Source organism: Pholis gunnellus, assembly GCF_910591455.1.
Source record: "Pholis gunnellus genome assembly, chromosome: 1".
Classification (NCBI taxonomy): Eukaryota; Metazoa; Chordata; class Actinopteri; order Perciformes; family Pholidae; genus Pholis; species Pholis gunnellus.
The window spans coordinates 17,208,976-17,236,379 of record NC_136528.1 but is presented as its reverse complement, the minus strand read 5'-3'; the positions used below and the strand labels follow the sequence as shown (position 1 = coordinate 17,236,379).

Here is a 27,404-nt window from a genome sequence, read left to right as displayed (position 1 = left end):
TGCTGACAGGTCGTGACAGAGGTTTCTGCAGATCTTTAGTAAAGGTCGAGTGTCTGAAACAAACAAAAAAGAAAGGGTTGGGCGGAGAGCCAGAGAGATTGGAGGAAATTATGGGATCAAGGGGTTTGGCTTGTTGTTAATCATTGAATGTTGTACGGTGCTACAAAACAAGACTGTCAGGAGGGAAGAAACAGACTTTCTGCATTTCAGTAGTTGCACTTAAATGTCTTTTCCTTTGTTATTTTATTAACAAACCAACTGGAAGGAGTTTTCATGGTGGTTTGTGTTGCACATCAAGATGTTTGTTGTTCATCTTGTTGCCTCCTTCTTTTCCAAACTCCAGGAAGATCCCACAAAGAAGGTAAGAGCTTCACCTCAGCTTAAAATAAACGTTTGTTCCAGCTGCAGTGATTCTCAGCATTAAAGAGAGTACTGCTACAGACGAGGTGTTATGAGATGGACAGAGGTTGCTGTAATATATTCAAACTGAAATGCCATTTAGAAACACAACCAGTCAATTTCTAATATACAGAATTTGCTAAATTGCAAACAAAGTGTATTTATGGCCTTGATTTATGATACAATTACTGTAAAACATTATCTATGGAAATGATGGCAAGTTCAACCAAAACATTTCTTAGACTTCAGTTTTGTACGATGTGTACTTCTAACTTAATGCACCAATGTAGTGCTGCATCATTCATTATAGGAAATTCATTAAAAAAAAGACAAATGATATTTATGATCTTATCCAAAAGAAAAGGCAGCAGCCTGTTCTGTAATAAGATGATCATGGTGCTGTTATCATTAGTTACTGTGTCACCAGTCATCTCTCCTGAGCAATGATTAACATCTTTCCCTGGCAGTGTCACTGTAATCCTCTTAGTGCAGATGGGATCAACACACACTCGGGGACAAAGTATTGACTCTCATACGGAACACTGCACACATCCACACTCAAACACTAACATAGTGTGAAACGCAGCCAGCTGACTTTACCCCTTTAACATGACAACAGTGATAGAATGGAGTATATTGTGGGACCGAGTGTGGAAAGGCTTTTTGATTCATACTTTTTTTTTTGTCATTTCTTGGGAAGATTAACAGATTTTACACACTTTGTGTGTCAAAAAAGTCCATAGTCTCTATGTCTCCTCCACATTCAAGAGACACTCCTTGGATTAAGTCTCTGTTTACCACAAAATGACCTTTGAGCTTTATAAACGAGTGATACATTTGAGTTGAGCACATGCCACATACAAACCCTAAAGATAAAATAAACCAGTGTATTTGCTGGTAATGGATAACTCTTCACCCTCAAGTCCAAATCTTCACCACAATGTAAATAAACCCAAAATCTGAGGATTTAGAGAATGTGACCTTGCCCAAACACATTTGTTCTGCTGCTCCTCTTTGTTTATTACTTTGTTGGCAAAGAATGAATCTGTATCGTGTCTCTTTGCTTCTGATTGCTCACCGTTTGCTCTGTTTCACCTTTCATTATTTAGGTGGACAGGTTTCTGTACGCCATGCATCTCCATGATGACCAGTTAAGTGACATCGCAGCTCGTTTCCTGGCTGAAATGAAGAAGGGGCTTTCAGTGGAAAGCAACGCCGCAGCAGCGCTGAAGATGCTGCCAACACACGTCCGCTCCACTCCTGATGGATCAGGTGAAACATATTAATGTGTTTTCACACTTTTTCAGGTTGTTTTTTAGGTCAGTGCATTCAGAGGAAACATATAAGACATACATACAGTACAATACAGATCATATATGTTTGCATTGCTCCTCCACTGCTGCAGAGAAAGGACAGTTTCTGGCGTTGGACCTCGGAGGCTCCAGGTTTAAGGTGCTCCAAGTTAAAGTGAGAGAGGGCATGGGTATTAGGAGGGGAGGAGTGGAGCTGGTGGAGAAGACCTACCCCATACCCAAGGAGCTACACATTGGGAGAGGAACAGAGGTACTGGGGGGGGGGGGGGGCTACATAAATGTGAAGAGTTTTAGACAAGGAGGGGAGCAGCAACAGAGAAAAACATTTTCAACTTGACTGTCTTCTTGTCTTCTCTCCCTCTCGGTCTGACTCTCTGTCTATAGCTATTTGACCATGTGTCAGAGTCTCTGAAGGACTTCCTGCATGAGAAGAACATCAGTTTGGAGAAGAAACATCCTCTAGCCTTCACTTTCTCTTTCCCCTGCGAACAAGCCACCTTAAATCAGGTAATGACACTCTACAGCCATCTGGTTTTCGTGACCTGCACCTGTAATTTATGTAACTTTTTACAATTTCTTTCTCTGTAGGGATTATTGTTAAACTGGAGTAAGAACTTTCGGGCTCGAGGCCTTCAGGGTAAAGATGTGGTCCAGGCTCTCAGAGGGGCTATCAACAAAACTGGGGTAGGACGCCTGTATTCAAGTATACCCACAAACTATTTTTCATTTATTAGACAGGCCAGTAAAGGTACTGAATCATGACTTTTGATGAGAAGCTAATTCTTCTGAATATCTTACCCGATTGCATCACTTAGATACGACTGCACTTCTTCGGAAACACTTGATTCATATATAAACTGTACTGTAGTTGATGTTACCTTATAATCCCTCACACTGCAGGGTATGGATGTAGAGGTATTAGCCATGGTGAATGACACCGTAGCAACTATGATGACCTGCGGTTTTGATGACCAGTACTGTGAAGTCGGACTCATCATTGGTGAGTACATTCATCTTTAGTGTAGATATCATCAGATTCATACAATTCACTCAGAGGTGTTAACTATAATAATAATAATAATGTAACAAGCAATTACCACCAACTCTGTTGCAGTCAATAATAAAGTCTATTGTATCTATTGGTTCCAGACTCTATCTCCAACTCCCTACACTCGTATTTGGAGTGTAATTAATTGCCCAAAAAGTAATGTGTGTGTGTGTTTGTGCCAAATAAACAGCCATTTTAATGTTTCATCTTTATCTTTGTGTCAGTTTTATCTTCCACAATGTTTATGCTCTCTGTGTATGTACTGTACACGGGAATGGACAAAATAACACTGGACAAAAGAATGCAGGCCAAGCAAATACCAGTCTCAAACTTACAATAGAATTTATCTGAGATATTCCTGAAGACCTTAAGAGTCAGAATGCATTTTTAGTTTTCCATTAACATATTTGGGCCGGCTATGATGAAATAACAAATGTGTCTCAAAAAGTTGTCTCACCTGTAGTTAAACTGCTGCTCCCTCTAGTGTATCACTGTATTCCTGCATGTGAGAGGGCGGGATTGTTTTGTGTGAATGGTTTTGTACTGTAGATTATTGGATTAGGATTTCATTTTAAGGTTTAACATCTTGTGATTATTTAAAGATAGAAAATGAAGGTAACCAGAGCAGGTTTCTTTGAATAGTATGAACATGGATATCCTGTTTGTGTGTTTAGGTACTGGCACTAATGCGTGCTACATGGAGGAGCTGCGTAACGTTGACCTGGTGGAGGGAGACGAGGGCCGGATGTGTGTGAACACTGAGTGGGGAGCCTTCGGAGACGACGGGGCTCTGAAGGATTACATCACTGAGTTTGACAGGGATTTGGACGCTGCCTCCAACAACCCTGGAAAACAAATGTGAGGAGACCAGCTTTGCCTTTTCCCATGATATGACATGTTATATGGCACGGCATGATTGACACCATATCTACCTTAAACCCCTCTGTTCCTTTTCTCCTACTCGTAGCCTAGAGAAGATGGTCAGTGGGATGTATCTGGGCGAGTTAGTGAGGCTGGTGGTATTAAAGATGGCTAAACTCGGACTGCTGTTTGAGGGACATGTGTCTGATGCCCTGAGGACTAAAGGGACAATAACCACCGAACATGTAGCAGCCATGGAGGAGTAAGTTGTCTTTCTGTCCGTCTGTCTGTCTATGTCACTCTCGCTCGGTGTAAAACAAAATGATTCCATTCACGTCTGTCTATTTCAGGTACAAAAATGGTCTGAACAACACCAGAAACCTTCTCGTTGATCTTGATTTGACCCCAACATCTGATGACTGTGTTGCTGTCCAACATGTCAGCACTATAGTGTCCTTCAGGTCCTCAAATCTGGTGGCTGCAGGACTGGCTGCCATCTTGACTCGAATTAAGCAAAACCGGAATTTGAGGACATTAAGGATCACTGTAGGTGTGGATGGAACTGTGTACAAGATGCATCCACAGTAGGTTAATTTTTAAATATTCACCAAATTTATAATTATATGTCTGTGTGCACATCATGGACATACAGTATCTTGAATTATCTTCCTTACTAGTCACATTCTAATAGCACATAACTTAATATAATCGGTCACATTGTTATGACCTGTAAAAATACAGGTAAAAAATGTGTAGCTATCTAAATTAAAAAATAACTAGAAAAGTGTACTTAGTAGAGTGCAGATCTCTGCGAAGTGTGTCTGCAACGACCACTGGTGTATTGTAAAATTGAAAGAATACAACCAACAATTGACTAACACACTTCATTCAAACTCAAAAACAAACAATGTATGAAGTCGTCCTATAAGGCATGTCATATAATCTTGCCAAAAACCAAATTACACTCACCAAGCAGTCAGCTCACTTAGCAGCGGCTGAGTTACGTAGAGGTTCATCAATGTGTATACTGGTAGTTCTGTTAGCTGTTAGCGAAACACACTGCAATCTGCTATCAATCCATTGTGGGTGCAGAGTAGCGGATGGGGGGTTGGAGATGCACTCAGCTGTGTTATCACTAGCTCACTAGTGTTTTGAAAAAGTCTGAGTCACCACAACCAGGAGAGGTCATTGAGCATTTAGCCATAACTGAGCAGCCAAAACATTTTTCAGTTTGCTGCAGCAGAATGAGAGATTAGCCGTGAACAGACGCAGAGGTGCACACTCACTCACTCACACACGATTGCATGATCCTCATGGTGGAGATAATAATTATGGATTCTCATTTGTTAAATCAACTTGCCACACTGTGGCATGCAGATTTGGCATGTTTTCTTTGTACCCTTTTTTTTAGTTTTATCATTTATTGATGTTTCCAACTTCGGCAGCTGACATCTTTGTATTTGTGCAGGACTCTGTGCAGAGGAGATCCATGTGTGTGGTGAAGCTGCAGCCATAGACTTTATCAGAGAGCTGATGTACACCACTGGAGAGGAGGTGGAGGTGAGGCTTTTATATGTAGTGCAGCAGGAAGAGAAGAGTCTCACTGATGTTATTCACCGTTTTTTTTTTTTAAATCATTGTGTTTGGGTGAACGCTCTCTCTCTCCTCTCTGTGTCCCTCCACTCCACCCTCTCTCTCAAGGTCAACACCTACAAGCGGTTAACTCCATGCTCAATCTTGGATCATGCCGTGGAGTCATTGGACAACTTGAGACCAGGAGATTGCATCGTCTGCTTCAGTAAAAATGACATCTACTCCATAAGCAGACAGATTGAGGCCAGAGGACTGGAATGTGCTGTAATTTATGGGAGTTTACCTCCAGGTGAGTATTTTTTAGAAGGATGTTGAAATAAAAGTCTGTGTGTAAGGAAAAGACCTAATATGTCAACGCGGTCTTTAAAAGATAAAACCTCTCTATGAATGTGTGTCTTCATCAGTTCAGCGTCTCCATCTTTATTAAAGAAAGAGGTGGTCGTGTGTGAATAAACTCATCTGAAGCTTTTGTCCATTGTTTGAGCCTTTTGTGTGATAGAGCCTTTTGTAGAGCTCCAGACTTTGAAACGGAGACCAAGCTTGGTTGTTCTGTGATTTACAGGCACCAAGCTGGCACAGGCCAAGAAGTTCAATGACCCCGAGGACCCCTGCAAGATACTGGTTGCTACTGATGCTATTGGCATGGGCCTCAACCTGTAAGTACCATCATGCACACTGTAATACTACGGCGTGATAGAATCTGAATTATAAGTCGCTTTAGATAAAAGCGTCTGATAAATGACTGTAATGTAATATTGAGGCATTTCCCTTTTTTTTCGCTTTAACAAGACTTTAATCTTCAAGCTTTACTAAGGCTGTGTAATAGTCACATTTTGATTAATGTAGAGATTCCATCAACTCGGCTCATGTTTATCCATTTGTCTGCCTTTCTTCGTCTCTCCAGGAGTATAAAACGTATAATCTTCAACAGTCTGATAAAGCCGAATGTTAATGAGAAAGGGGAGAAACAGATGGAGACCATCAGCACATCACAAGCCCTGCAGATATCTGGCCGCGCAGGGAGGTCAGTCTCTTTTTCACACACATTATCCCCATTCAGGAGGTTAAAGGTGGTAGAGAAGAGACGGACGGACGGACGGACGGACGGACGGACGGAGAGAGAAACGCAACCACACACACACGGACAGACAGAGAGAGACGCACAAACACACGCAGCAAAGTACTCAAAACTGTCTTTGTGGTAGTTCCCTGCAGTATGTGTCGCCACCACATTTTGCCAAGTTGACACACACACACACACACACACACACACACACACACACACACACACACACACACACACACACAAGGTGAAGTCAATACCAGCATTGCTGGCAATTTATTTTCTGTCAAGTAAATTTCTAAAACTCCTCTGTCACATCTTCAGGTTTGCCTCAGTGTTTAAAGAGGGAGAAGTCACCACCATGTACAGAGATGATCTGCCTGTTCTGAAGGAAATACTCAGCCACTCTGTCGACCCAATAGAGGTGATCATTTATACACAAGCATACAATCAAACACACACTCTTAGGTAAAGGTATCGGTAGCATATGGAGCAACACTTATGTATTGTGTTTAGTGTAATTTATGTCTCCTCCTTTGTCTCAGACTGCAGGTCTCCATCCTACAGCAGAGCAGATAGAGATGTTTGCCTATCATCTACCTGATGCTACACTGTCAAACCTTGTCGTGAGTATAGCCATCTGTTCATCCACTTATTCTCCTACCTGCTAACACTTTGATTAAGACCTGATGTCGAGCGGTCGCTGCATTCATTTTGGGAGGGACTGTCGTTATTGTGTGAACTTCTTCAGACTCGTCCTAAAGTGTGGTTGAGATGTAAGACGGTAAACTCAAGTAACGACCATCTTCCTCAAGCCAATTTTGAAATGATGAATGCTTTTGAGTGACATGGCACATTATCCCACCGGGAGAACCGGATCAAAACAGGGCTGTACATGAAGAGATGGACGTGGTCCTTAAGAATGCAAAGAAGTGCCTAGAAGACACTGCTAAGTTCTGACCAATAACAAAGATGCTTTAGTCCAGGGGAAGTTGCACTCTACAAATCTTCTGGTTTGGTTTATTACATGCACGCTGTGGCCTCATCTTCTCATTCTGACAAACTTTGTGACTCCTCTTTCTCGCAGGACATATTTGTCAGCCTCTCTCAGGTGGACGGTATGTATTTTGTCTGCAACATTGAGGACTTCAAGTTTCTGGCTGATATGATTCAGCATATTCCACTCAACCTGAGGTCGCGCTACGTCTTCTGCACGGCTCCCATCAACAAGAAACAACCATTTGTGTGCACCTCCTTCCTGAAGGTAAGGACGGGAAGCAGGCATGAGATGAAAGGAAGTAAATGCAGTGTTCGTACGGTCACGGAAAAAAAAGTCATGCAATTTGAAAAAAGTAATTTCCAGGAAAATAAATGATCCCCGAAGGTTTTGGGAATGTCATGGACATTTTCTTAACCTGCACAATAGAGTATATGTGGTTCAGGTAAGCCTGACTGAGAAAAATCTAAATTTGTTTAACAATGTTTTAATGTTGGCGTTACTTGTTCTCTGCATGGAGTAACGTCGGACTCCTACCTTTTTATTCTTATTTTTCATGCGTACAAATACGTTTCAGAGAATGTTTGGTCATGAAATTGAAAAGTTTGGGAAATGAATTGATAAAAATGTGTTATGGTTGGGTTGATGAGCAGAGGCAACACTAAGGGGAAAGTAGAAATTATTTATTAATAGTAACAACAGTGTCTGGGTTCTTTTGGGGTCAGACAAGGCTTACATATGAAATATCAAACCTTTGATCTGTAATCATCAATCAGATATACTCGCATTTTCTTGATATGTAGCTATTTAGATCAGTTTGCAGAAGTTTGTTTTTACTCTGACATTTAAAATGTTTCTGTTTACCAGACAACAGAAGCTGATTCAGTGTTTCATTGTTCTTGTCCAAGAAAGGATTTGTATGGTTACTTTACTTTTGCTCTCTGTCTTTATGCCTATATCATTCTGTTAAATAAGATTGTCTCCAGAATGAAGATGTTGTTGCCTTTTATGATTCAGGGTCAGGTTGTATATTCTAATATTAGCCCCTTCTTGCTTGTTGAGTGGCCAAGAAGCAAATGATGTAAATGCATAGCAAAATATTTCATTCCAGTAATAGAATGGTTATAATTGGTCATAGTTTTATAATGATATGATACTGCTCAAGACGGTTGAACAGCTTTCCTTTTTGATTTGCAGACTGTCCTGGACTTACAGCTTTGTTGCACTGATTTGAATCTTGTGCTTTCTGTTAGTTTGCCCGTCAGTTCAGTCGAGACGAGCCCCTCACATTTGACTGGGTGGGTCGCCATGTCAGCTGGCCTCTGTCTGAACCCAAAAACATCAAAGACCTGGTTCACTTGGAAGCTGTTCATGATGTGTTGGATCTGTACCTCTGGTTAAGGTAACGTTATGTTTTTAACATTTCTTCTTCTACCTGTCATTTCACTGGGTTTATTATGGGAAGTTGTTGTTTGACGTAGTCATCTATTGTTTGTGTGCGAAATCGCAATCATATTTCATCTTCTTCACAGTATAACATTGTACATTTGTCCGTCTCTGCAGCTACCGTTTCATGGACATGTTTCCAGACACAGGCTTGGTTCGCGAAGCCCAGCGGGAACTTGATGATATCATACAACAGGGTGTCCGAAATATCACCCGCCTCATCAGAGCCACTGACCCAACCATCACTAACCCACTACAGACACAAGGCAGCAGGGGTGGACAAGCTGGTGGTAATAATGCAAGTGCCAGCAGTAATCCTTTGAGGGGACAAAGAGGCTCAGGAGAGATGGACAGCTCTCTAGCTAGTCGGCTGGTGAGAGACGGGCTGTTGACTCCTGATTTGCTCCGGCAGCTTCAGAGGGAGTGGTCTAAAGATCAGAAGCAGGAATCCACCAATCAGAGCGCACTTGATACAGAACCTCACAATAATAACAACAGCAAAGGGAAAAGAAAAAAGAAGAAGAAATGAACAAAGCACACATGGTCAACACTGGAGATTGATAACTGGTACACGCCTTGGATGATATCTGGTGGTTTGTTTTTAGCCCGAGCTATGAAAATAAAACACCGACATGTCATTTGAACACAAGAGCAGTGTTTGATTATGGTCGTTGGACATGGACTGAGATTTACAACAGAGTACTGGGTCATTCAATGTTTTCATGTGAAGTTCCTTTTTTACTGTGCTTAAGTCTCACATTGTATTCTCCCGTTTTAGTGGGTTAAATGACTCACAGAATCACCGTGGCAACTAATTAAAATCTGTCAAATTAGCCCAACAACAAACCTTACTGACCTAACTTGGATTTGACTGACAATAAATAGACCCATTGTTGTGGGTTATTGTGGGACGTCCTGCCTAAACTACAGGCCCACAGTTGTAATTTACAGACTGACTTTGGTTTACCACAATATTTCAATGCTGATTTACGAGCACTGTGACCAGGAAACATTTTAACATGCACCGTTAGTGTGTGTTATGCAGGTCAGGAATCAGTTTGCTTTCATCTGGCTCAGTGTACTCAAATGTAAATCCTCAGAAAAAGCACGAGTATGTATCCATCTTAGTTGGGTTATTACTGTCAGTGAAAGTAATCTGACATGAACTGCAGTTCCTGTGAACTTACATAGAATTGAGTGCATCCCTGTTGGTGTCTACATATACAGATGAGATGCTGTATTTTTTCATGTTTGTTTGCATATTTAAGAGGAAGATGTCAGTTGATTAAAAATGTACTATGTTTTAAGTCTTGATTTCTTGTTTATTTTGTATTATACAGCTGACTCCGGGGAATTGCAAGATAATACAGACACAATATATTCCTGTGTGGATTTTCAATGGGTCATAAGGCACCAAAGAGATGAAATCAAATGTGTATTTATGAGTTCATGTAGTATTGGGAACAATCTCAAGTCATTACAGACCAATCACATCCGTGAAGAGGGACATGTGGGAATTGGAAAAACATGGATGTGGCACACATACTGCCTGTAAAGTATATAGTTACTTTAATGCTTTAACATACAGATTGTTCCCCTTTTGTTTTCCTTTAAGTAGTGTTAAGGTTGTTAAAATCATCTTATTCTGCAATATCATAAATACTCTTCATCAGCTTGTTCCAATTCTTTGATGTTCAAATGTCTGAACTATTCCATCAAATGGAAATGTTCTACATGTTCTGTGCACCGTTTTATACACATATATTTCAGATCTTTGGAAACTTCGGGATCTCCACTCGATTATAAAATGTTCTTTACAATGTTTGGCTGCACAACATGAGTTTGTAAAGACTACTTGGGCTGCTGCTTGTTGAGACGTTATCTCATTCAATTGTTTGACTGCTTCCTTGACGTGCCCGTCATATGCAGTCTGTGGTATTAGTGGTATCATTTAATTAATAGGTTCAACTGTTTTTCAGAAAACTGTCATAGTCACGGGGCTAAGCTAAGTCATCGACTCATTTTCTTGACATTTGTTGAGTCTTTGCTAATATTTTGCTGACAGGTCGTGACAGAGGTTTCTGCAGATCTTTAGTAAAGGTCGAGTGTCTGAAACAAACAAAAAAGAAAGGGTTGGGCGGAGAGCCAGAGAGATTGGAGGAAATTATGGGATCAAGGGGTTTGGCTTGTTGTTAATCATTGAATGTTGTACGGTGCTACAAAACAAGACTGTCAGGAGGGAAGAAACAGACTTTCTGCATTTCAGTAGTTGCACTTAAATGTCTTTTCCTTTGTTATTTTATTAACAAACCAACTGGAAGGAGTTTTCATGGTGGTTTGTGTTGCACATCAAGATGTTTGTTGTTCATCTTGTTGCCTCCTTCTTTTCCAAACTCCAGGAAGATCCCACAAAGAAGGTAAGAGCTTCACCTCAGCTTAAAATAAACGTTTGTTCCAGCTGCAGTGATTCTCAGCATTAAAGAGAGTACTGCTACAGACGAGGTGTTATGAGATGGACAGAGGTTGCTGTAATATATTCAAACTGAAATGCCATTTAGAAACACAACCAGTCAATTTCTAATATACAGAATTTGCTAAATTGCAAACAAAGTGTATTTATGGCCTTGATTTATGATACAATTACTGTAAAACATTATCTATGGAAATGATGGCAAGTTCAACCAAAACATTTCTTAGACTTCAGTTTTGTACGATGTGTACTTCTAACTTAATGCACCAATGTAGTGCTGCATCATTCATTATAGGAAATTCATTAAAAAAAAGACAAATGATATTTATGATCTTATCCAAAAGAAAAGGCAGCAGCCTGTTCTGTAATAAGATGATCATGGTGCTGTTATCATTAGTTACTGTGTCACCAGTCATCTCTCCTGAGCAATGATTAACATCTTTCCCTGGCAGTGTCACTGTAATCCTCTTAGTGCAGATGGGATCAACACACACTCGGGGACAAAGTATTGACTCTCATACGGAACACTGCACACATCCACACTCAAACACTAACATAGTGTGAAACGCAGCCAGCTGACTTTACCCCTTTAACATGACAACAGTGATAGAATGGAGTATATTGTGGGACCGAGTGTGGAAAGGCTTTTTGATTCATACTTTTTTTTTTGTCATTTCTTGGGAAGATTAACAGATTTTACACACTTTGTGTGTCAAAAAAGTCCATAGTCTCTATGTCTCCTCCACATTCAAGAGACACTCCTTGGATTAAGTCTCTGTTTACCACAAAATGACCTTTGAGCTTTATAAACGAGTGATACATTTGAGTTGAGCACATGCCACATACAAACCCTAAAGATAAAATAAACCAGTGTATTTGCTGGTAATGGATAACTCTTCACCCTCAAGTCCAAATCTTCACCACAATGTAAATAAACCCAAAATCTGAGGATTTAGAGAATGTGACCTTGCCCAAACACATTTGTTCTGCTGCTCCTCTTTGTTTATTACTTTGTTGGCAAAGAATGAATCTGTATCGTGTCTCTTTGCTTCTGATTGCTCACCGTTTGCTCTGTTTCACCTTTCATTATTTAGGTGGACAGGTTTCTGTACGCCATGCATCTCCATGATGACCAGTTAAGTGACATCGCAGCTCGTTTCCTGGCTGAAATGAAGAAGGGGCTTTCAGTGGAAAGCAACGCCGCAGCAGCGCTGAAGATGCTGCCAACACACGTCCGCTCCACTCCTGATGGATCAGGTGAAACATATTAATGTGTTTTCACACTTTTTCAGGTTGTTTTTTAGGTCAGTGCATTCAGAGGAAACATATAAGACATACATACAGTACAATACAGATCATATATGTTTGCATTGCTCCTCCACTGCTGCAGAGAAAGGACAGTTTCTGGCGTTGGACCTCGGAGGCTCCAGGTTTAAGGTGCTCCAAGTTAAAGTGAGAGAGGGCATGGGTATTAGGAGGGGAGGAGTGGAGCTGGTGGAGAAGACCTACCCCATACCCAAGGAGCTACACATTGGGAGAGGAACAGAGGTACTGGGGGGGGGGGGGGCTACATAAATGTGAAGAGTTTTAGACAAGGAGGGGAGCAGCAACAGAGAAAAACATTTTCAACTTGACTGTCTTCTTGTCTTCTCTCCCTCTCGGTCTGACTCTCTGTCTATAGCTATTTGACCATGTGTCAGAGTCTCTGAAGGACTTCCTGCATGAGAAGAACATCAGTTTGGAGAAGAAACATCCTCTAGCCTTCACTTTCTCTTTCCCCTGCGAACAAGCCACCTTAAATCAGGTAATGACACTCTACAGCCATCTGGTTTTCGTGACCTGCACCTGTAATTTATGTAACTTTTTACAATTTCTTTCTCTGTAGGGATTATTGTTAAACTGGAGTAAGAACTTTCGGGCTCGAGGCCTTCAGGGTAAAGATGTGGTCCAGGCTCTCAGAGGGGCTATCAACAAAACTGGGGTAGGACGCCTGTATTCAAGTATACCCACAAACTATTTTTCATTTATTAGACAGGCCAGTAAAGGTACTGAATCATGACTTTTGATGAGAAGCTAATTCTTCTGAATATCTTACCCGATTGCATCACTTAGATACGACTGCACTTCTTCGGAAACACTTGATTCATATATAAACTGTACTGTAGTTGATGTTACCTTATAATCCCTCACACTGCAGGGTATGGATGTAGAGGTATTAGCCATGGTGAATGACACCGTAGCAACTATGATGACCTGCGGTTTTGATGACCAGTACTGTGAAGTCGGACTCATCATTGGTGAGTACATTCATCTTTAGTGTAGATATCATCAGATTCATACAATTCACTCAGAGGTGTTAACTATAATAATAATAATAATGTAACAAGCAATTACCACCAACTCTGTTGCAGTCAATAATAAAGTCTATTGTATCTATTGGTTCCAGACTCTATCTCCAACTCCCTACACTCGTATTTGGAGTGTAATTAATTGCCCAAAAAGTAATGTGTGTGTGTGTTTGTGCCAAATAAACAGCCATTTTAATGTTTCATCTTTATCTTTGTGTCAGTTTTATCTTCCACAATGTTTATGCTCTCTGTGTATGTACTGTACACGGGAATGGACAAAATAACACTGGACAAAAGAATGCAGGCCAAGCAAATACCAGTCTCAAACTTACAATAGAATTTATCTGAGATATTCCTGAAGACCTTAAGAGTCAGAATGCATTTTTAGTTTTCCATTAACATATTTGGGCCGGCTATGATGAAATAACAAATGTGTCTCAAAAAGTTGTCTCACCTGTAGTTAAACTGCTGCTCCCTCTAGTGTATCACTGTATTCCTGCATGTGAGAGGGCGGGATTGTTTTGTGTGAATGGTTTTGTACTGTAGATTATTGGATTAGGATTTCATTTTAAGGTTTAACATCTTGTGATTATTTAAAGATAGAAAATGAAGGTAACCAGAGCAGGTTTCTTTGAATAGTATGAACATGGATATCCTGTTTGTGTGTTTAGGTACTGGCACTAATGCGTGCTACATGGAGGAGCTGCGTAACGTTGACCTGGTGGAGGGAGACGAGGGCCGGATGTGTGTGAACACTGAGTGGGGAGCCTTCGGAGACGACGGGGCTCTGAAGGATTACATCACTGAGTTTGACAGGGATTTGGACGCTGCCTCCAACAACCCTGGAAAACAAATGTGAGGAGACCAGCTTTGCCTTTTCCCATGATATGACATGTTATATGGCACGGCATGATTGACACCATATCTACCTTAAACCCCTCTGTTCCTTTTCTCCTACTCGTAGCCTAGAGAAGATGGTCAGTGGGATGTATCTGGGCGAGTTAGTGAGGCTGGTGGTATTAAAGATGGCTAAACTCGGACTGCTGTTTGAGGGACATGTGTCTGATGCCCTGAGGACTAAAGGGACAATAACCACCGAACATGTAGCAGCCATGGAGGAGTAAGTTGTCTTTCTGTCCGTCTGTCTGTCTATGTCACTCTCGCTCGGTGTAAAACAAAATGATTCCATTCACGTCTGTCTATTTCAGGTACAAAAATGGTCTGAACAACACCAGAAACCTTCTCGTTGATCTTGATTTGACCCCAACATCTGATGACTGTGTTGCTGTCCAACATGTCAGCACTATAGTGTCCTTCAGGTCCTCAAATCTGGTGGCTGCAGGACTGGCTGCCATCTTGACTCGAATTAAGCAAAACCGGAATTTGAGGACATTAAGGATCACTGTAGGTGTGGATGGAACTGTGTACAAGATGCATCCACAGTAGGTTAATTTTTAAATATTCACCAAATTTATAATTATATGTCTGTGTGCACATCATGGACATACAGTATCTTGAATTATCTTCCTTACTAGTCACATTCTAATAGCACATAACTTAATATAATCGGTCACATTGTTATGACCTGTAAAAATACAGGTAAAAAATGTGTAGCTATCTAAATTAAAAAATAACTAGAAAAGTGTACTTAGTAGAGTGCAGATCTCTGCGAAGTGTGTCTGCAACGACCACTGGTGTATTGTAAAATTGAAAGAATACAACCAACAATTGACTAACACACTTCATTCAAACTCAAAAACAAACAATGTATGAAGTCGTCCTATAAGGCATGTCATATAATCTTGCCAAAAACCAAATTACACTCACCAAGCAGTCAGCTCACTTAGCAGCGGCTGAGTTACGTAGAGGTTCATCAATGTGTATACTGGTAGTTCTGTTAGCTGTTAGCGAAACACACTGCAATCTGCTATCAATCCATTGTGGGTGCAGAGTAGCGGATGGGGGGTTGGAGATGCACTCAGCTGTGTTATCACTAGCTCACTAGTGTTTTGAAAAAGTCTGAGTCACCACAACCAGGAGAGGTCATTGAGCATTTAGCCATAACTGAGCAGCCAAAACATTTTTCAGTTTGCTGCAGCAGAATGAGAGATTAGCCGTGAACAGACGCAGAGGTGCACACTCACTCACTCACACACGATTGCATGATCCTCATGGTGGAGATAATAATTATGGATTCTCATTTGTTAAATCAACTTGCCACACTGTGGCAGACTTCTACATTGTACATTTACAATAGTAGTGATGTCGTTGCAGCTGCTACAGATTACCAATAGTGATTCAACTCTTCCATTTCAGGTATCCTAAACGACTCCATAAAGTAGTGTGGCGGCTGCTCCCTGAGTGCCATGTCAGGTTTGTCCTCTCAGACAGCGGCAGCAGCAAAGGAGCTGCTTTGGTTTCAGCAGTCGCCCAACGATTGGCATTACGAAGGCGACAGGTTAGGATGCTGTGTGTGTTTTCCGTTGTGTATGTATTTTGTGTCTTTGCAAGTGTACACATTTAATCCTCATTAATGCTATCATATCTGGTAATATAAAGTATCTCTTCCATGTGTCACAGGTGGATGAGACGCTGTCACCCTTCAGACTGAGCCAAGAGCAGCTCCAGTTGGTGAAGACCAGGATGAGGACGGGGCTTGAAGCAGGGCTGAAGAGCAAAGGCCCCTCTGCTATCAAGATGCTGCCTTCTTTTGTTTGCCGTACACCCGATGGCACAGGTCACAACCCAAAATGAAACACACGATGAACAATCAAAAGTTGTTTCAAAGTTTTTGACTTTAATTACCTATGAAAAAATTGATCTGAATCATGTAAAACCAGATAATCAGTAAGCTATTTTTTTGTGTTCTTCAGAGTATGGACAGTACCTTGCCTTGGATCTGGGAGGAACAAACTTCAGAGTGTTGCTGGTGAATTTGAAACAAGGTCTGCAACAGAACTCACGACTTTACCACAAGATCTACACCATACCACTGGAGATAATGCAGGGAAGTGGAGAGGAGGTAGGACATTTTGTTGTTGTTCAGTTAAACACATTTCAAATGAATGAATTCGACCTACCACTTTCACAAAAGTTTTTCATTAAAGAAACGTTCTTTCTCTGTCTCTCTGTCTGTCTCTAGTTGTTTGATCATATAGCGGAGTGTGTGAGTGACTTCCTGGACTACATGGGGATGAAGAATGCTCGTCTTCCTGCAGGCTTCACCTTCTCTTTCCCCTGCGAGCAGACAGCTATTGACACGGTCAGTGTGGACATCAGAGTGTAATTTAATAGCTTTTCACAAGTAAACAGACACTAAAATGAGAAACATCCATTTTGTAACCTCTTTCAACCTTTGTATGTTCCTTAGGGCACATTGGTGAGCTGGACCAAAGGTTTTAAAGCCACAGACTGTGAAGGACATGATGTTGTCAGCATGCTGAGGGAAGCCATCAAGAGACGCAATGTGAGTAGAAATACAACCATCCATCCATCCATTAGCTTCAGCTTATCCGAGGCCGGGACGCAACCAAATAATTAATAATTAATCTGGGTTTTGTCAGATGAGGTGAAAGAATAATTCTGCAATCTTTCCTATTTGTGCATGTTTGTTTATGTAAGATGCACGGAACTTCAGCCTGAAATGAATGGAAATTATGATGAGAAATAAAGTCTAGATGAAATTCATATATGAACTGCATATACTGTATATTCATATATACTGTAGGACAGTGTTTTGCAAACTTTTTTTCTGGGGAACCACTTTCTAAAAAACGACACAGTATCGCAACCCAATTTAACAGGCCTTATCATAACTTTTCTCTCTCATCAATAAAACAAACATAATGTGCATTAGCCTTTCATATTAGATTCATGTTATAAGTAGGCTACAGTTATCAGAACAATACAAACATTCAGGCTCCTTTATGTGGCTCAAAGGTGTACTGCAGAGATAAATGTTAAAGAAAAGGCCATGGAAGAAAGTTTGCTTATTTATTTGGCGACCCTAATAAAACCTCCTGCGACCCAACCCACTCTTACCGTACATTTAATGGATGCTGAGTCATGTACTAAATGCCTGTCCCTGTACAATGCACGTGTGTGCCTGTGTACACACATGCGTGTTTGAACCTATAGGAGTTTGACTTGGACATAGCAGCAGTAGTCAATGACACAGTGGCGACCATGATGAGCTGTGCCTATGAAAACCCTCAGTGTGAGATTGGACTGATTGCTGGTATGTAACCTTCAGAGTGTTTACATCCTTTACAAAGTGATGGTATTTTGGCTCGTTGTCAGGTACTTGGTGTGCTTTTTCAGACTTAGGCGTTTGTATTCCAGATAACTCTCTAATTATGTTCATGGTTGTGGTCAGTCTTGTAGTTATGATGGTTAAGATAGAAAGACACAAGTACTGTCATAAAAATGCACGTTGGTGTGTGTCGCTAAGCACACTTGATTTTGTTCTCAAACACAAGCTACTGAGATGAAAAAACATTTTCTGAATTCTGTAATCGTAATGTTTTATATAACACAGACTATGTGACTGTGTTTCACAGGAACTGGCACTAATGTTTGTTACATGGAGGAGCTGAAGAACATTGAGAAGAATGAACAAAAGACAGAAAATAAGGAAAGAGCAGAGGGGACGGCTGAAGGAGAGGAGGATAAGGTAGAAGACGTCTCATAAAACACTCACATTGTTTAGATTGTCAGTGAGCTGGGGTGACCTCGTTTGTTTCTGCTCTCAGCAGGATGATGGGAGAGAAAGAGAGAGAAAGGAGGGGCATGCTGAGATACCAAAGATGTGTATAAACACAGAGTGGGGGGGTCTGGGTGACGATGGCTCTCTGGATGACATCATCACACCGTACGACATTGAGGTCGACCAAAACTCACTGAACCCTGGAAAACAAAGGTTAGAAACCCTCACCGCGCGTGTTGACCTCTTGATGCTCCATGCTTGGTCATCAAATATACACGTATTGAATTGTATGTTTGATCAGCATGTGTGTGTGTCTTAGGATTTCAGGACAGTCACTTATTTATGTCTTTGCATATATACGAGGACATTCTCATACTTGTAAATGTTTATTTTTTCAAAGTTTCCGTTAATCATGTGGTTGTGTGCCCGTGTTTTTATGCCACATATTATTTGCATACTTTTGTGTCTCTTCAGTGATTGTGTGTTTTCAATTAAACCGTTTGGAAACTCGATGAGGTGGTCACATGGTCTATGTGGATCTAACGATTTGTGTTTTTGTGATTATGCAGGTTTGAAAAGCTGACGAGTGGGATGTATTTAGGAGAAGTTGTTCGTCAGGTATTATTGGATTTAACCAGAGGAAGTTTGCTCTTTAGAGGACACGTCACTGAAGCTTTAAAAACACCTGGAATATTCCAAACCAAATACCTGTCACAAATAGAGAGGTAGGAGAAAATGTGTGTGTGTTCATATACATACTTTTAGTGTGTATGACTGTAAATGTGGGCTGTATTTTACTGTAACGTGTGTAACAGTGTTGTCTCCCCCTAGTGACCGCCTGGCTCTACTGCAGGTCAGATCTATTCTCCAACAGCTGGGGCTCGACAGCACCTGTGATGACAGCATTATTGTCAAAGAGGTAGAAGACAAAAAACCAATGAGCAATGCTATGTCATGTTTGTTGATGAACAGCTGTCTCAGTGTAGTTTCAGACTTTAAACCAACTTTAGTTAACTGCAATATTAAGAAGTAAGAAAATGATAAATATAATATCATATTTTGCTACTCTTTGGCCTAATTATTGTATGTCTGAAATGCCAGAGAGGGGTTAAGAATTTACATTTTTAGACACTTTTTTTTTTTTAGAAACCATGTTTTCTGTTGCAACATCATTTTAGGATTGAGTAAGATTTATTTTGAATGGTTCAGGAGCGATATGATATTGTCTGGCTCAGCAAACTGTGGCACCAACAGTCTGTTAAGTGTTGCAGTAACGATAATGGTTTTCATTGTTCTACAGGTATGTGGGGCAGTGTCACGTCGTGCAGCTCAGCTGTGTGGGGCAGGAATGGCCGCTGTGGTCGATAAGATCAGAGAGAACCGTGGGCTGGACCATCTCAACATCACCGTAGGGGTGGACGGAACACTCTACAAACTACATCCACAGTGAGTTATTTATATTTGTTATAGTCGTGGTGTGCTACAGGAGCAAAACAATATAATGTTGTTATAATAATAATTGTTTCCTCTTTTATTTTGCTTCTTAAAAAATCTTTATAAAAAATAAATATATTTTTTTATCTTCTGTTGCTGTTTCTAGTTTCTCCGGCATCCTCCAGGAGACTGCCAGAATTTTGGCTCCTCAGTGTAACGTGACCTTCCTGCCATCAGAAGAAGGCGGCGGTGGGAAGGGTGCCGCCCTGATTACAGCTGTGGCCAGACAGAAGCTGGAGATGTAACTTCACATGACTGAAAAGAAAAAGTTTTTTTAGTCATAATTTGGGTTGCCAAATTCCCCCAGTAATGCTGTTGCTGTCGCTGCTTGTCGTCTGATGTTCTGGGAGAGCTGCAGACCAGCATCATTTGTCGCCTCAGATACGAATGGATTCGCCAACAGCTTCTTTTCACTTGACAGCAAGGAGCCTCGACCTGAAGGGCATAAAACATGCAGAAGCTTTTACTGCATGATCCCGCACAGGCTTCCCACCCATGGAGACAGCCATTTGTGCTGCATTGTGCTGCCAGATGGAAAAAAATGGAAGCACTGCTGCCAGCGATTCAAATGTGGTTCTTTATATTTAAAGGACTGGATTACAATAAACAGATTTTTACGAAATCACAGCAAAGCTTGTCAACCAGAAACATTTTCTGGTTGGCCTCAAAAAGCCCTTCTTTTATTGTGGGCTCTGTATTAGCCATGGACCATGTCTAAATTTCAAAACAAATGCGTGACTGGCCTAAAAATATTTTAAATATATTTTAAATATTTGGTTCTTGAGCCATTTTTGGTATTTGAGAGCTTCAAGTCAAAGCCCTCTATTTTCCAATAATCACCAAGTCAGCTGTGGGAAAAGTGCCACACCCACAGCTGCAGGGTCACAAGCCCGTGTTAGCCGTGCACTGATTAGACTCTCTCCCTTTGATACCAGGGCTGAGTATTTAGTTTTAGAAAAGAACGAACGCTCATTAAAAAAATTACACCCTGCTAACTACTCAAGGTTAGCACTTTATCTGAGATAAAACAAAAATTATTTATACAGCTGTCATAACGTTCACCTTGGAAACTGCAATATAAGAATGATAATAAGCTTCAGTTGTCAAAATGTGATCTACATTTGGTGTGATGATTTTCTGAAGAACTGAACAGTCTCTTGTGTGACACACACACACACACACACACACACACACACACACACACACACGCTCACCTAATCTGCTCTGTTTGAAGTCTTTCTATTTAATTTTTAAATTGCAGTAATTTGGTTACTACGTTCTTCAGTTCTTTAAACTACATGATTCTTTCACACTAACCTAATAAATTATTGCTTTATATTAAATGTCAATCTATTTAGAAATTGTGGTGTTTGTTGTACCAAAGAGAGAGAGAGAGCGAGAGAGAGAGAGAGACAGACAGAGAGAGAGAGAGAGAGAGACAGACAGAGAGAGTGTGTGTGTCTGTGTTTCTGTGTTAGTCAGCACTATTTCAGTATTGATGAAGGGCGGAAGGAGGATTGGAATGCCGCTGACCACATTTCCCAAAAATATCAAAACAACCATGCAGCGCTCTGTTCGGTCATTCCGGACTGACTCTCTGTCCTTGTGATCTCCTGTCTGTCTCTCTGTCTGTCTGTGTGCATCTGTGCCATTTTGGCCATACTGTCTGTCTGCTTTATCTGTCTAACTGGATCCTTGCCCATTCGTTAGTCTTTATCTGGTCTGTCTGCATGCTATATGCTGAAATAGCAGTACAGACAAAAACATGGAGAAATGGAGACCTCGATGTTTTAGAAAAATGTAACAATTTATTTAATGTGTTTTAGTATCGCTGATAAACTTTCAGTCGAAGGACCTGAATAATGAGGTCAGGCCTATAGTATTTCTTTGTGAACATAATGGTTAGACTAGTAGGCAGTTTTGTATATGTTGCATTATAAACTCCAACTACTGATGTGACAATACTGGATACTGGATGCATTTCAATACAATGATCAGTGCAATGATTAGTGTATTTATGATAATCCATTCATGACATTTTAGATGATGTGCTGAAGATGGAGGCAGGAAGAAAGCAGCACAGTGCAAGGAACACAGAAGATAATGCAAAGCAAAAACAAAGCATCACGAAAGAATCAATGAAGGGAGGAAACAAATTAAAAGTGATTATGGAAAGGAGGAAGGAAATGTATTGAGAAAGGGTGCGTGTTAACAGGAGTGAAAGAAGCTAATCTGTCAGGGATTAACATGTTACAATGCTACCAGTTGACGGCTACGACACACACACACACACACACACACACACACACACACAGCATGGTAATCCCTTACTGTCCTAGTAGTGACCTAGTAGCATCACAGTTAAACCTGCGCTAACTCTGCAGCTTCGATGCAGCAAACACAGCTGGGCCGCTGAATCTGCAGCTTGTAAAGCACAGCAGTGTGAAGTGACTGATACAGGAGCTGTCACTCTTGTCCCCATCCTCTGTCTCCTTGAATATCTCTATCTCTTTTCACCCTTTCATTCTGTATAAACTCACTCTTCTCTCGTGTAAACTGTACACAAATACTGTTCATCCCTTTTTAATTTGAGCTTTCAGGGAGCAAGGTGTGTGAGGCCTGTTATACATTCACTTTCTTTGTGTGTGTGTGTGTGTGTGTGTTTGTTTGTTTGTCTGTGTGTTCAAGGCTCTGTGTGTATGTGGGTCTGTCTCTTTGTCTCCCCTGTATGCCAACAATAAGAGCTTTGACACATGCACACACAAACACAGAAATGGTCACCAGTTGAGATGCTGGTTCGACCTACACAAGGTCTGGCTCGAGTCCTTTTCTCAAAGGATTGTACTCTGTTTTGTTAACACTTAGTTTGTTTTCAGGGAGCTTGGGCTTTCATTTTAATTTCACACCCATTTATTGTCTTCAAAGATACAATGAATCGAAGATTTGACTCTCTATATGGAGTGGATTGTGGGAAAATGAGACACCACACCGCTCCAAAACCTCATTGTGGTGACAACTGTTCCACTGCTCCACTTGATCATGGGAAAACTTTATCAATGAAGGTAATTTAATAATCCAGATAATATAATAATCTGGAGTGGCTAACACTGCTGGAATTATATGTAATAAATCGGTAGAAAATGCTACAAAGATATTCTGGAAATGGATGAAATGAAGGAGGAGGAGGCAAAGCACAAATGTGTAGGTAAACTTCCACTGCAGAGCTTGTAAATGTTGTGTGTTGTCATGTAACTTTTCGCCGCAGACATCCACCGTACTTGTTGAAATCTAATTTTCTGCACTGCGTTGTGCAAATGGACATCATATGTTTTAGCCTTTAGCTGGAGCAGGATGGCTAACGATAGCTTGTATTTAGTGATCTGTACTGTAAATGTAGCTGGCTTGTTGGCTCCTGTGATCTTTACAATAAGAAACAGGTGGATAATTGTTATATACATGTCTGACAATAAAAGCGTATAGAAAAACACTAGGACTGATATGATTAATACTTTGACTGAGACAAATGACTTCACTATACCATAAATGTTACAGGATTAGGAGCAGATTTCATGAACTCCAGTGACCAACATTGGTCTACCCCGGGGCTGCGTTTTGAGCCCCCTGCTATGTAGCCACTTTCGACACCAACACCATCATCAAGTTAGTTGATAATACAAGTGTGTTGGGCCTGATCACAGATAACAACAAAAAAGCCTGCATGAAGGAAGAGGAGGACCTGACCTGCTGGTATCAGGACAACAACCCTCTCCTGAACATATATAGTCAACTTTAGGTAGTAGCAGGGAAGGAACTACGCTGCCCTTAATATCAACGAGTGCTCGGTGGAGAGGGTGGACAGCTTCAATGACTCAGTGGTGCGATAGGCAATTCAGTGACTGTTTCACCTCAGATGCTTGAGGAAACTTCAGGTGTCTCTCAAATACTGAGGAATCTCTACTCCTGCACAATCGAGTGCGTCCTGACATCACTGCCTGGTATGGAAACAGCACCTAACAGGGTTGCAAGATCCTGCAAAGAGTGCTTAATTCGAGTGAACACACAATAGGCCTAGCTCTTTCTGAAGGATATTTACACCAGGCGCTGCAAGATTAAGGCTAGGAGAATCAATAAGGATCCCAAGCACCCGGATAACAGCCTATTCTCCTAGTTGAGCTCGGGCAGAAGGTATCAAATACACCAGACGAACACTGAGAAGCTCAGGAAGAGCTTCTACCCACAGGCCTATAGGTCCTAAATGAGGTCACGACTGAGACTAAGAATGAAAGGGTCTGAACATGGAGTTTACTAATAACAGCACAGAAATACCATGAAAATGTGTGCCAGAAACACTATCTGCTATATTGGGCAATCAGACATTTTAGATTTGGGTTACCTTTGAATGTGACATCGATTTACTGTGTACTGTAACTATCTAAGCACAGGAAACTATCTAAGTTCAGTCAGTGCTGCTTTAATAGTTGATAAAAAACACAGTTTAAAGCTTTAAAAAGCCTCCTTGAAGAAATTCAATTAGTACATTCAGTTTACATTTGACAAGCGTTTTGCTTTTATTTAAACTTTATTTTTGATTCCCTTTCCATAATTAAGTCAGAAGTCCAAGTCAGTTAACCCTCCTGTTATGTTGCGGGTCAAATTGACCCGTTTCAAAGTTTTAAAATCTAGAAAAAATATTTTAAAGTACTTTTTCTATATGAAACTTCTTCTGCTTGCCTTAATTAGGGTAATCAACGTGAAAAAAATTAAATAAAAAATATCATGTATTTGCAACCCCCCCCCCCCCCGCAGGTTTATATAACAGAGATGATGTTCGGGTCAATTTGACCCGGCAGTGAAAGTGGAGGCTGTAAGGGGTCAGAAGGGTCAAGTTTAGACCATTTCTTTTTTTTGAAAATGTGAGACAAAGTATCTCTTACTCCTCCCAACATGTTTCACCCCATTTCACACACACACACACATACACACACAGGTGCAGCCTCACTACCGCACCTGTGCGAGAAAGATACTATTTTGGCGGGAACCTTTTTTTTTCTCGCGGGAAAACTCCGCCCACACTTAGCAGGAGAGGGGAGAAACATACGAAAGGGTTGCTTGGGAGTCCTACCAACATTACACTCTGCAGATACATACAACAGGAGGGGGGAATTACTTCATTCCACTAAATACTGATTGAATTGTTAGTAAGGGTGTTGGTGATGAGGTACAAACTATATTTATTAGGATTTTTTGGTTTCTGACAACTTTTGGATGATTAAACATGCACCGGGTCATATTGACCCGCGAACATCATGGCTGTAGCTAAGAAACGAACATAACAGGAGGGTTAATTACATACACAGTGTCTTGGAGCAAGGTTTGGCTTTGTCCTGGCCTCTCACTTTGCCCCACTGCTGCCCTTTAGAGAAGGTATTAAGGTGTAATTGACTCCACATCCGACATATAAAGTGTATAAAGGATTAAAGCTCATCTCTGTCAGTGGTTGTTCTCTGGAGAGGCCAGACAAGAGGCAGCTGTTGTTCTAATAATGACGTCACGTCTGTCTGCAAGGACAGCGGAGCCAGAGACAGTGGCTGTCTGATGGGTTGACTCTCAGGAGTGAGTGAGTGTGTGAGTGAGTGAGTGAGTGATGGCTTTCTTTCTACCTGAATTATAGAATAGCTGGTGCAGTTTGTCATCAACACGGTTCTGCTTTTGGATGACTCTGCACTTTAAAGAGGTAGAAAGACAAATGTAAAGAAGTCAAAGTATCTGATCTCTGCGGGTGCAACACATTCAAGAACATGACAAAACATGTGACAAGACAATGTAAAAACATAGGCCTTCACCCACAGAGACACAACATAGAAATGTAAACAAACACAAGTTAAAATAAGGCACAGATTAGGCGCTTTGATAAATATCTGGATCATCTGCTGCCAAACAACAAAGGCTCTACAGAACATCAGAGCTACATGTCTTATCTGAGACAGAAAGGCCAAAAAAAGTGTATTTATATATGGCAAAAGAGAGAGTGACAGAAACACAAAGACACAAATGCAGAGAGGAAAAGGGAGTTATAGACACACACACACACACACACACACACACACACACACACACACACACACACACACACCGAGCATGGTAATCCCTTACTGTCCTAGTAGTGACCTAATAGCTTCACAGTTAAACCACACATGCGCTAACTCTGCAGCTTCAATGCAGCAAACACAGCTGGGCCGCTGAATCTGCAGCTTGTAAAGCACAGCATAGTGAAGTCTTCCTGAATGAACATTCCTCAGGGAGCAAGGTGTGTGAGGCCTATTATACGTTCACTTTATTTGTGTGTGTGTGTGTGTGTGTGTGTGTGTTTGTGTGTGTGTGTGTGTGTGTGTGTGTGTGTGTGTTTGTTTGTTTGTGTGTGTGTTCAAGGCTCTGTGTGTATGTGGGTCTGTCTCTTTGTCTCCCCTGTATGCCAACAATAAGAGCTTTGACACATGCACACACAAACACAGAAATGGTCACCAGTTGAGATGCTGGTTCGACCTACACAAGGTCTGGCTCGAGTCCTTTTCTCAAAGGATTGTACTCTGTTTTGTTAACACTTTGTTTTTAGGGAGCTTGGGCTTTCAAAGATACAATTAATCGAAGATTTGAACCTCTATATGGAGTGGACCGTGGAAAAATGAGACACCACACCACCACAAAACCTCATTGTGACACACACACACACACATACATGTATACACACACACACACACACACACACACAGACACACACATTCAAAAACAACAGTATACATTATATCTATGGTTATTTTCATTATCGATTAATCTGAAGACTTTTTTCTCGTCAATAAAATGTCAGAGAATAGGGAAAAATGCACATTATGATTTCTAATGAGCCTAACTAATATTCAGATTGCTTGTTTTATCCAAAACCCAACACACTTTAAACCTTTGTTCACCCATTGGCCCCAGTATGTAGAAACATGTAAAGAACCCCTGTCTTCATACAGACAGCAGACAATAAAGCCAGAAGAGTTGCCAGACATGGTGTAGGCATAGGTTCATGTGTGGATGACCCTCCCCGACATTCAAAATACTGAAAAGGCATCACGATGATCCCTGACCTCCCCACTGTTACGCTCCAGAACTTTACCAGTGCTGTGTATAAAACCTTTTCTTTCACCCTTCACAGTTGCCCAGGCTCAAAGGAGGAACGTTCGGCAGCTTCCTCTCCTCTTCTAAGCAGAATGACTCGTCAGTGAAAAGCTATAAACTCCTAGTGTCATGACTGTGTGAGTCATTTTCTCACTAACAAACACTGGATGGTATTTAATTAACTTTATAACTTCCTTGAAACAGTAAAACCCAAATTCCCTCCTCACCTTCCTTCCGTCTTTCTCTTTCTGTCCCTCCCCCTTCCTAAATAGGCAGTCCCTCTCTTTTTCTTTCTTCCTCCTCCATCACTGAGTTTGCCTCCAAGGCGTCAGCAGGCCAGCCAATCACAGAAATGGCCACTCACACTCTGTAACCAATGAGCTCAGAGACAGTGGGCAGAGCTCATGTTCTGGCCCTCCCTGTTCCTCTCTCTTTCTCTCTCTCTCTGCCTCCTGCAGCTAAACTTGCTGCCTCACTCATGCTTCCTGGCTTCACTCACATGCTCA

The 27,404-nt window shown here is 41.1% G+C and overlaps 1 protein-coding gene across 1 annotated transcript; it reads left to right on the top strand.

Moving 5' to 3' along the window:
* Positions 1-195: 195 nt before the first annotated feature.
* Positions 196-19,982, top strand: LOC306696979 (hexokinase HKDC1-like; the record flags this gene model as incomplete). Its single annotated transcript, XM_079160716.1, has 40 exons — positions 196-361; positions 1,509-1,671; positions 1,805-1,962; positions 2,097-2,219; positions 2,301-2,396; positions 2,613-2,712; positions 3,435-3,618; positions 3,728-3,883; positions 3,972-4,205; positions 4,999-5,003; positions 5,090-5,181; positions 5,323-5,503; positions 5,777-5,870; positions 6,119-6,238; positions 6,602-6,701; positions 6,823-6,903; positions 7,365-7,541; positions 8,528-8,676; positions 8,838-9,093; positions 11,042-11,137; positions 12,285-12,447; positions 12,581-12,738; positions 12,872-12,994; positions 13,076-13,171; positions 13,388-13,487; positions 14,210-14,393; positions 14,503-14,658; positions 14,747-14,980; positions 15,855-15,996; positions 16,119-16,275; positions 16,412-16,560; positions 16,681-16,800; positions 16,909-17,004; positions 17,676-17,775; positions 18,098-18,210; positions 18,290-18,456; positions 18,813-18,968; positions 19,075-19,162; positions 19,544-19,689; positions 19,844-19,982. Exons 1-40 carry the CDS (start codon positions 299-301, stop codon positions 19,980-19,982), a joined length of 5,415 nt encoding a protein of 1,804 aa, XP_079016842.1. The 5' UTR covers positions 196-298.
* Positions 19,983-27,404: the final 7,422 nt, after the last annotated feature.